Below are 11361 nucleotides of genomic sequence, written 5' to 3' on the forward strand. Positions count from 1 at the left end.
TCCAGCACCGACCTCCACCCGCAGAGCCGCACTCCACATAGAGAATAATGGGGCCTCCAGCACCGACCTCCACCCGCAGAGCCGCACTCCACATAGAGAATAATGGAGCCTCCAGCACCGACCTCCACCCGCAGTGCCGCACTCCACATAGAGAATAATGGGGCCTCCAGCACCGACCTCCACCCGCAGAGCCGCACTCCACATAGAGAATAATGGAGCCTCCAGCACCGACCTCCACCCGCAGAGCCGCACTCCACATAGAGAATAATGGAGCCTCCGGCACCTACCTCCACCCGCAGAGCCGCACTCCACATAGAGAATAATGGAGCCTCCAGCACCGACCTCCACCTGCAGAGCCGCACTCCACATAGAGAATAATGGGGCCTCCAGCACCGACCTCCACCCGCAGAGCCGCACTCCACATAGAGAATAATGGAGCCTCCAGCACCGACCTCCACCCGCAGTGCCGCACTCCACATAGAGAATAATGGGGCCTCCAGCACCGACCTCCACCCGCAGAGCCGCACTCCACATAGAGAATAATGGGGCCTCCAGCACCGACCTCCACCCGCAGAGCCGCACTCCACATAGAGAATAATGGAGCCTCCAGCACCGACCTCCACCCGCAGAGCCGCACTCCACATAGAGGATAATGGAGCCTCCAGCACCGACCTCCACCCGCAGAGCCGCACTCCACATAGAGAATAATGGAGCCTCTAGCACCGACCTCCACCCGCAGAGCCTCACTCCACATAGAGAATAATGGAGCCTCCAGCACCGACCTCCACCCGCAGAGCCGCACTCCACATAGAGAATAATGGAGCCTCCAGCACCGACCTCCACCCACAGAGCCGCACTCCACATACATGGCTGCTCTCAGTGCTCTGTGCGCACAGGACCTGTGATGAGGTCACAGGAGGGGAGGAGACAGGGGTCACATGATCGGGGGCCCTGACACCTTACCTCCTGTGATCTCATCACAAGCCTTTGCACGCTACCAGCAGCATCAGCGTTCACGCTACTTGTAGATGCTGCTGGTAGCAGAGCACATAATGCCGCCCCCACGGTCACTCACTTCTAGGTGGGGAGAAGATGGAGTGCCATTGCAGCAGCCAGCAGGAATGTGGTGGGGGCCCCCTTAGAAGCTCTTGTGGTGGGGGCCCCGGGGCTGAAGCCCCGCCTGCCCTGCCTATAATCCGGCCCTGCGCGGTGGCGGATTATAATGGGGCAATTTACTGGCCTGGGCTGTGGGCCCCTTAACCCCACTGGGCCCGGGGCAACTGCCCAAATTGACCTCATTATAATCCGCCACTGCTCACTGTCTTGGATTAATATTTGGCACAAAACTTTCCTTTATTCCCTATATCCAGTCGCTCACTTGCTCGTGTCACCTGCATCTTATCCCCTTACTGACCACCAATATGCCTTTTTACTGACCTGCGATATAAGAGACTAGCATCCCCCGATGGGTGACAATCTTATATTTGTCAGCTATACACTGTAGTTGACAACTTGATGTATCTACCATGATCAGTGTTGACACAGACTATGGTCGTTTAACCCTTTAAATGCCTCTGTCAATAGTGACTACAGCATCTAGATGTTTAACAGAGTGTGGCGGCTCCCTTTTGAACCCCATTGGCACCCTGAAATCTTGTCTGAGTGGTCCTTATGTAAGGAGAGTAATGGGACCGTGTAATATCCCACTCCTTTCCTTAGAATTGTAACAATGCTGCTATGTAAATATTGTAATGTATATATTTGCTATTTTGTGTAGTTGTTATTAGGGAAAGTGTAGTACCCATTTCTGGCCACTAGATAGGGCAGTATAGCCAATATAATCTAGTATAGAGAAAACCAGTTAGAAAATAGTTAAACATACGATAGGTCAGCTGCAGCTAAGAGAGGGAGAACTGCACGGGCTTAAGTGCCCGGAATGACAGTAGTGACCACACAACGTTTATTAAGGGAGAAGCCCAGCCATCCGCAGCACCAGGCCAGAACAGCAGTGGGCTACAGCAGTCTTTGAACAAAAGCTTAAGGCAGAAGCAGTGGCAGCACGGGGACGCAGGTGGCTCCATAATGTGGCAACTTATCGCATGGGCTGATGCCTTCAGATCTGGGGCAAAATGGCTGAGGGAACTCCCAGATGCAGTGAGTTTGGACCGGGAAGATGCTGTGTCACCGCAGGAGACAGTACAGAAAGGCAGGTCACTCACCGTGTGGCAGCTGACTTTGGAGGCTGATGCTCTCATGTCTGGGGCAAAACAGACTAGGGAAAGTCTAACCGTAGCTGAGCTGAACAGAGAGGACACTGAGGAACCATATGAGATGGTCCAACCCAGGTACGTGCTGTGTGACAAAGAGAGAAGTGCTGGGAAAGAGGAAGAAATGTGCAATGTGGAACCTGTTGTTAATGCTGTCATGAATATGGATGTGCTGTGTAAAGAAACCAGTAAAGTTGTTCATTTCAAAGTTGAAATGGACTGTGTCTCTATTCATGCGGAACCGTCTATACGGAGCCTTCAGCAGCGCAGAGAGGACCCTGACGGCGGAGAAAGTGAAGCCACAGGTATGCAGACTAATGGACACTATTTTCAAGTGATGTGAGGAGAGGGCACAAATGTACCGGTGTCTTCAGCCATGACTACAGCCCTGGCCCTCCCTCACACTTATGTTTGTCATGGCAGTTCGAGGCCAAATTCCAGCCTTAAAGTCTGTTGGCTATAGAGGCATGTTCAAAAGTTATCAAAATTTAGGTGGTAAAAACAAAATTTTTCATTCCTGTTATGCCACATTGCATTAATTATTGAAAATCACCTGAAGGGTTAATGAACTACCTGAAAGCAATCTTGATTACATGAAGGGGTACAAAAGCAGAGACTGAATCCCTAGCGAATGATGCTAATAATAATCAAAAATAATTGCGAAATACATTGGTGCTTTATAAATAGAATTATGGGACAATTATGACATATTGACTGGATATTATGTAAATGTCAGATAAATGTGGGTCCCAACCCCTGTGCGCCCAGTTTTCTAGACAGTTCCCAAAGTGGACCAACATCTACCAAGTATTTCTGGCATATCCTGCTGATATGTCATAAATGACCCTTACATTCATGGGGTTGTGCTGTCCTTGGACCGGCGGGCATTGAAGGTATATACCCTCATTTATGCTCTATCACTTTTTGGCACTTTTGCACTTTATTATACTTGTTATATTGCTTCACTTCAGCACTTATCCACCTGTTTACCTATGGTAGGTTTATATATTGGCTCACTGCCTCATATTTGTATATTTATTTATTAACATTTATATCTTTTTTTAATTCACTCTTGTTTTATATTATATATTAGATGAGCATATACAGTCATATGTTAAAGTTTGGGCACCCCTATTAATGTGAACCTTTTTTCTTTATAACAATTTTGGTTTTTGCAACAGCTATTTCAGTTTCATATATCTAATAACTGATGGACTCAGTTATATTTCTGGATTCAAATGAGGTTTATTGTACTAACAGAAAATGTGCAATCTGCATTTAAACAAAATTTGACCGGTGCAAAGGTATGGGCACCTCAACATAAAAGTGACATTAATATTTCGTAGATCCTCCTTTTGCAAAAATAACAGCCTCTAGTCGCTTCCTGTAGCTATTAATGAGTTCCTGGATCCTGGATGAAGGTATTTGTGACCATTCCTGTTTACAAAACAATTCCAGTTCAGTTAAGTTTGATGGTCGCCGAGCATGGACAGCCCGCTTCAATCATAAATCATCCCACAGATGTTCAATGATATTCAGGTCTGGGGACTAGGATGGCCATTCCAGAACATTGTAATTGTTCCTCTGCATGAATGCCTGAGTAGATTTGGAGCGGTGTTTTGGATCATTGTCTTGCTGAAATATCTATCCCCTGCGTAACTTCAAATTCATCACTGATTCTTGCACATTATTGTCAAGAATCTGCTGATACTGAGTTGAATCCATGCGACCCTCAACTTTAAAAAGATTCCCGGTGCCGGCATTGGCCACACAGCCCCAAAGCATGATGGAACCTCCACCAAATTTTACTGTGGGTAGCAAGTGTTTTTCTTGGAATGCTGTGTTTTTTAGCCTCCATGCATAACGCCCTTTTGTATGACCAAACAACTCAATCTTTGTTTCATCAGTCCACAGGACCTTCTTCCAAAATGTAACTGGCTTGTCCAAATGTGCTCAGGCGACTCTGTGGCGTGCTTGCAGAAACGGCTTCTTTCGCATCACTCTCCCATACAGCTTCTCCTTGTGCAAAGTGCGCTGTATTGTTGACCGATGCACAGTGACACCATCTGCAGCAAGATGATGCTGCAGGTCTTTGGAGGTGGTCTGTGGATTGTCCTTGACTGTTCTCACCATTCTTCTTCTCTGCCTTTCTGATATTTTTCTTGGCCTGCCACTTCTGGGCTTAACAAGAACTGTACCTGTGTTCTTCCATTTCCTTACTATGTTCCTCACAGTGGAAACTGACAGGTTAAATCTCTGAGACAACTTTTTGTATCCTTCCCCTGAAAAGCTATGTTGAATAATCTTTGTTTTCAGATCATTTGAGAGTTGTTTTGAGGAGCCCATGATGCCACTCTTCATAGGAGAATCAAATAGGAGAACTACTTGCAAGTGGCCACCTTAAATACCTTTTCTCATGATTTGATACACCTGGCTATGAAGTTCAAAGCTCAATGAGGTTACAAAACCAATTTAGTGCTTCAGGAAGTCAGTAAAAAGTAGTTAGGAGTGTTCAAATCAAGAAAATGATAAGGGTGCCCATACTTTTGCACCAGTCAAATTTTGTTTAAATGCAGATTGCACAATAAACCTCACTTGAATCCAGAAATAACAGAGTCCATCAGTTATTAGATATATGAAACTGAAATAGCTGTTGCAAAAAACAAAATTGTTATAAAGAAAAAAGGTTAACATTAATAGGGGTGCCCAAAGTTTAACATATGACTGTAAGAGGTTATGTGCATAGAATCAGCATCACATATGCACATTTATTATTATTTTTTTAGTTTATTTTATTTGCCTTTTTATATCCCCTTGATGGATTCTATGTGTCTGTAATATCTTTTTCATTTTTTTGGTCCGCTGTGCTTTTACTGGATATGTTGTTTATATTTATAATTATATAATCCAAGTACAGGCACACTTTTGCTTCACTGCTACCGTTTACCATTACTGTCTAAATAAAGGTTATTTTTTATGGACATATCCCCTTTTTGCATTTGCATTGTTTTTAATTACTTGATACCTTATTTTAGACCATAAGTTCGAGTTGTTTTGTTTGTCGGTGCTACCTCTTATCTCGAATGGTCTGCCATTCTTTCCACTAGCTACTATATATCACTTTTAATTTTTTAAATTTTAAATTTTTTGTTTTTCATAAATAATATTATAAGATATTTTAAATTGTGATATATAAGTATTGCTATATTTGGGTTGTTTTGGTATTCTACTAATGAAGTAATAAATAGCAGTAAAGCTCATCACATTGGTGACATTCAAGCTTGTATTTCTGGGGGGATAATATACTATTCTAGACAATATGGTTCCTAACCTCTAGAGTTTTTGATAATTGAATTACTTGTAACAGTTTTTTGTCAGATAATGAAAGCATCATATAGTAACATTTGCTCGTAATTCTCGTTTCTTTAGATTGACAAGGTATGGGGTTTATCAGTTGACGACAGAAAGCTAAAATACTGTATGAGAAACATGGTGTCAAGTGCTCATCAAATGCACCTTCAGCAAGTCACATTGCGGTTGACTGAAGGTCACTTGACATTCTGCTTAGCCATGAACATAATGCAGCTGTGTGAGGCAGACGTCCCATTCACTGTTTCATTTTGTCATAAGTGAAGTCACTTAAGCTGACCACTGACGAAAAGACTGGGCTACGATATGACATCCGTTCCATTTTAAACCTCATATGGGGCATAAACATTAGAACAGAGTTTTATTGATAGGAATAAACTCTACTATCTCGCTTGTTAGTGTGTAGACTGTGGCCGGGCAACTGCACAGACTGGACTGTGACCTTGGTGGCTCTACTGGACTGATCTTCTCTTCATATGTTGGTCACCACACAACCCAGTGCTTAATCTTAGAGAACCTTGCAATAATTAAATCTTTGTGGACAAGTGGCTTATACTAGTTAAACCTGTCACCGATTTGCGGTTTTGGCGTTAAAAATATGGGCATATAGGTTGTGTACAAATATTAGTCACACCTGTATGCCTCCTGGATGTGGACTTGTTTAAGTTAAGTCTTCTTTTATACCTTCACTCTTCCAGGCTATGGGGCGTGCTCTGCCCAGAAGATAAGACTGCCTCCAGTCTTCATTATTCAAATTTTCTCCTCCACTTTTCATCAGCTGTCCATTTCATGTCATGTGCAAGGCCAAAAATCCCGCTCCTGCACATTCTGCCTGCCGTTGCTCCTCTGCACTGTGGGAAATGCACTTACTGTGCGCCGGAGATCGCTGGGACCGGAAGCTACAGGGTCACATCAAAATTGAAGACAGTGACCACAGAAGGGTTGAACAGAGCACAAGACCGATGGCAGGCAGAATGCGCAGGAGCTGGATTTCCAGCTATGCACGTGACATGAAAGGGATATCTGAAGAGAAGAGGAGAAGAAAACCTGTATAATGAAGACCTGAGGCAGTCTTATCTTCTGGGCAGAGCATGCATCATAGCCTAGAAGAGCAAACGTATAAAAGATGATTTTTACTTAAAGGGAGTCTGTCACCCCCTGGATAATTTTTATCTATTACTATGGGCATGCAGGTAATTGAATGGTTAAATGAGTCTTACCTGTATACCTCATAGCTGCGGTGTAGGCTTTGAGAAATTCATTTGTAATCTTTTATGTTAATGATTTATTCGACGCTCCGGTGCATGCAGTGCCTGGAAGAAATCCCTGCCTCCTCACATCTTTATACTATCACCCCCTCCAATCACCGTCATATTGACCTGGTCGGCGCTGTAATCCCGCGCAAGTGTTGTGCAAGTGCGCTGTTACACTGTCCGCCCTTGTATGAGCAGTGTCTGAATTGATCTTCTGTGCATTTATAAAATAATTTCTCAATGTCTACACCGCAGCTATGAGGCATACAGATAAGACCAGTATAACCATTCAATTACCTGTATGCCCATAGTAATAGATAAAAAACGTCCAGGGGTTACAGATTCCCTTTAACAAGGCCACATCCAGGAGGCATACAGATATGACTAATTTCAGCTGTATACAACCTGTATGCCCATATTATTAACTAAAAAAACACAAAAGGGTGACAGATTCCCTTTAATAACCATGATACAACTTGCACTCACATATTTTTTTTTTCAATTGAAAGCTTGCTGGAAAGAGGTAATTAACATGAAAAGATATACAGTATCTCCCTAGGGAAATAGATTTGTTTCTTATGAAATTCCATGCATTGGTATTGCCTTACAGGTATCATCAGACAGGACTAATTACTTCAATTTACCTCTAACAATAAAGAAACATTTTATAAATAATGAAAAGTACCAGATTTCCGTTAGTTAGGACTCATCAAATTTTTGCAACAAACATATAAACATATTGTAATAATCATTGACAGTCATAATGTTAGTGTCACTGTTGAGGACAATTTGTCTGTGGTCAGCTGATATATAGCCTCTGGAAGCTCCCACACCAACGACCCCCTGCAGGTCAACTAAATCTGAATTCAATCATAATAGGGTTTGGTGAGAGCTTCAAGTATTGTAGCCTTAAGAACAACACTAAAATCTGCCTGAAATGGAGCCATGAGAAGGGGCCTACACAGTAATAGATCTATGGAGGTAAGGTGGTTCGTAAAGCAAGCTGGGTAAACACTGTGCCCTTTAGTATATAGACGGAAGGGGCAAAACTTTTGGCTCAATGACTATGTTACACAGAATACTATTTTTTTGTATTGTCAAACCACTGCTGCAGAGACATGTCCATCTCTCTCCAAATAGTTCAGAAAAACACAGCTGTCAAAATAACCAATCAAAATTAGTTTTGTGTTTTGCCTATTGCAGGCCTGTGAAGGGGCACGTTCTCTCCCATGTAGACTGAACTGCTGTCACAAGCTTTGTACTTGACACCACTTTTTACTATTGACTATTTCCTTTAGGCAATGTTCGTATAGCACTTACTCCACTTCTGCCTTTCTACCTAGCTAATTCTTCTCCTTTCTCTGCTCTATGTAAAAACAGGAAGTCTCTTGTCCCCACATTTATCATTCCCCTCTTCAACTCCTGATCCAGTTGCTCTGCTCCTGCAACTACCAGGGACTTTTGCTGTGACTCATGAGTAATACAGGAAAAATTTGATCTCCTGTCTCTACATAGACCTTAGAAGGCTTCAGCTAGAAGGTTTTTAATCACGTGATGTCATGGACCTAATGGAAAAGAGAAGGATTAGCTGGGTAGAAAGGCAAAATGAGCAATTGTAAGTACACAGTGCTTTAAAATATGATGACTGAAATATATTTTGAGGATTACACTTTTGATGGGAGGAGGAGTGTTTCTTTAATTATACTGATTTTGGCGGTCTGCATCACCAAACCAACATCCTTGAATCCAGCTGTACCTTATAACATATGTGGTTGTTGGTGTACGGTCTAGTTATTTACAACAGTGCTAGACAAGTGTGACGGGCAGCTGTCTCCTGACGTGCACTTTAAAGAGCTGCAGAAATTACTAATATGTTACAGTGAAATGTCACAATTTCAGTGAACATTTCTGAAGAAATGCAAGGAAAAATGTCCCCTTTTTTTTTTTTTTTTTGCCTTTTAAGCTTTATTAAGATTCCTATGGAGAAAAAAGCCTGAAAAAATATAATGTGGCATTGATACAGTATATGCACAAGTGACTGCAAAAACACTACAACACCACAATCCACACTGGGAAATTTTTGAGACTGAAAATTGTCAAGTGGATAGAGTTATTTCTGCAGCATGGTACAGTAACTAGAATTTATAGAGTACCATGATATGGACGCCTGACATGCAGTAACGACAGCGTTATTAGCAATAATTAAAGACGTGGAAAAAAAGTGTCCGATATCAGAAAACAAAAAAGCTGAAAGTCATCAACTTCTTATTGCTTACAAAAAGGTACAAAGTATCAACCTGTCAGCCCATAGCAGCTGCCATACCTATAGTTACACCAATGACTGTGTGTACATGCTTACCTGTATTTGTATATGACTGCTATTTTGTTTTTTTTAAGGGTGAACTGAGCCTTAGAGCGTATCCCTAGCAAAGCGCCCAAGAAACACCATGTAGTCATCACAGTGTAACTAAAGCAAATAATAAAATGTAAAATTAAAGCAAGTAATTCATATAAAATGTACGTAGATTTCTTACAGGTGCCAGTATTATGCCTCCTCTGGGCAGCCTTGATGTGCTAAAAAAGGGCCCATAACTAAGCTAAATCTAGCATCTATTCAAGTAATAAATCCATACACTGAGGTTGCAGTGCTATTGTAAAGAATGGTAATGCTATGCAATAGTCTCCATCCTACTTTATGAATGGTACATTCATGTTCTGCAGAACTGTGCAAGATAGCCCAAACTTTTCCAGCTAAACTCAACAACATGAATAATAATCACTACTATGATGTAAATCAGTGTACAGCATATTTTTAGATATGGTGGTAGCTTGATGAGGTTTTGCATGCTACCGCTTGGCCTTGTGGTGTTAGGCCTTAAAATGAGTGCATACCTTTGACACAAGGAGAGGTAAGCTCTTCTCAGCTCCCCCTTGCAGTCTAAAGCCCCAAGGACCCTCTCCAGAAAGGGTGATGATGATATGGTCGTCGCTCCCCATATTTCTTTGTCCTATTCTGCAGGTTTGATCTCCATCACAACTTCTTGCCCTGGTATCAAAAGTAGGAAAGCAAACAGCAGGAGTGGAGATGCTTGCTGCTCTCAACTCTTCTGGGACCTTCACCACTTGTTAACATGAGTCAGTGATATTTTTGGGATGAAGCCAGTGGTTTCCCCAGCACATGTCATGTCAATCTTCCAGTCCTCTCCTTCTTTCTCTCCCTCCCTTTTTTTTTACCCCTTCTCTGAAAGCAGATCCCTCCTACCAATCCACGGAGAGTTGTCACACAAACCATGATCCAGTCTAATTATAGATGCTTCTTTCTGAACTGCCTTTCAGTAATAATGCATTCTGACCCCTTCTGCACCCACCTGTTCGAATTGCTGAAATAGTCCTGCTCAGAGTATGGCTATTTGTAGGGAAAAAAGGAAGACTTAATTTAGACTGTAGGAATAAATCAATATCTCCTCATCTATGTACAGGCAAAAGGGAAATTATAGTGTGATTCAAACACATATGAGACATTGTGTAAGGAGGTGCACATGCTGCCTATGTTCCCCCTTGAAGACACATGGGTTGTTGTAATGCATAATGTGTATTGTGACCTGTTTTATTAGTGACGGTATTGTAGTTTGCCACACAGAAGGGAGAGTTAGGGTAAATGATTGGGACAGTTTCCTGTAAGTTAGATAGGGCCCAGCCTGCAGCAGAAGCAGTCCTATGGTCTGATAAGTAAGCAGATTCACATGACATGGGTGTCCTTGGAGTGGGTGGAAATCCAGGGAACGGATAGCGAGATCCAGGAAAGCGGCAAGATAAAGTGACAGAATATGTGAGTGGTTTCCAAAGACTGGATCTGGGGCAAGAACCCTAACAACACAATATCAAGCTTGCAAGTCCAGGAGGTAATGTGACGGATCAGAGCAGGGAACATGAGATGAAGCGAGTGTCCTGGGTCGTAATTCCAAGGTATCGGTTAGCAGAGAAGCTGACTAACTGCTATAGTGGACAAGTAACTTCCCTAAGGGGAAAAGGATGCAGGTTGAAGTACAGGACTCTAACTGACCGTGGTATAGTTTGTTGGGGACAACAGAAGTTCTTGAAGTGCCTTGCTGGGTGTTGGTGTAGACAGAGGACTAAGCAAGGAAGAATAGAGAAAATTTGTATGAAGGTGACCCTGAAACCAACAATCAGACTGATAGGAGAAATCAATCTTTGGAACAAGTTTTACGGTGCTTTGTGGCAGTTCGGCAAGGGGACTGATCTTCATTTTTACCTCTTGCTGAGTTCGCCTTTAACAGTTGAGTAAATCAGTCTACTGGAACTACACCATTTTTCTGAAATCATGGTTTTCATCCCCATTTTGGTGAGTTTTCTAGGATTAGTTCTCAAAGGCCTGGGGTGGAGGTCGCTGTGAAGAGACTTAGGCATGTCTGGAGGGATGTACAAAAGAATATTGGAACAGCTCAGATTCA

At 42.7% G+C, this 11361-nt stretch overlaps 1 protein-coding gene across 1 annotated transcript in view; it reads right to left on the reverse strand.

The window, feature by feature from the left end:
- Positions 1–9969, reverse strand: part of SYNPO2L (synaptopodin 2 like) — a 173079-nt gene extending 163110 nt beyond the window's left edge. The window contains exon 1 of the mRNA XM_073560041.1: positions 9782–9969. Coding sequence (XP_073416142.1) covers positions 9782–9886 — 105 coding nt within the window. The 5' untranslated portion in view covers positions 9887–9969. The remainder of the gene's footprint in view (positions 1–9781) is intronic.
- Between the last annotated feature and the right edge of the window lie 1392 nt (positions 9970–11361).

Source organism: Dendrobates tinctorius, unplaced genomic scaffold (assembly GCF_039654945.1).
Source record: "Dendrobates tinctorius isolate UK_male_01 unplaced genomic scaffold, ASM3965494v1 ptg000292l, whole genome shotgun sequence".
Lineage (NCBI taxonomy): Eukaryota > Metazoa > Chordata > Amphibia > Anura > Dendrobatidae > Dendrobates > Dendrobates tinctorius.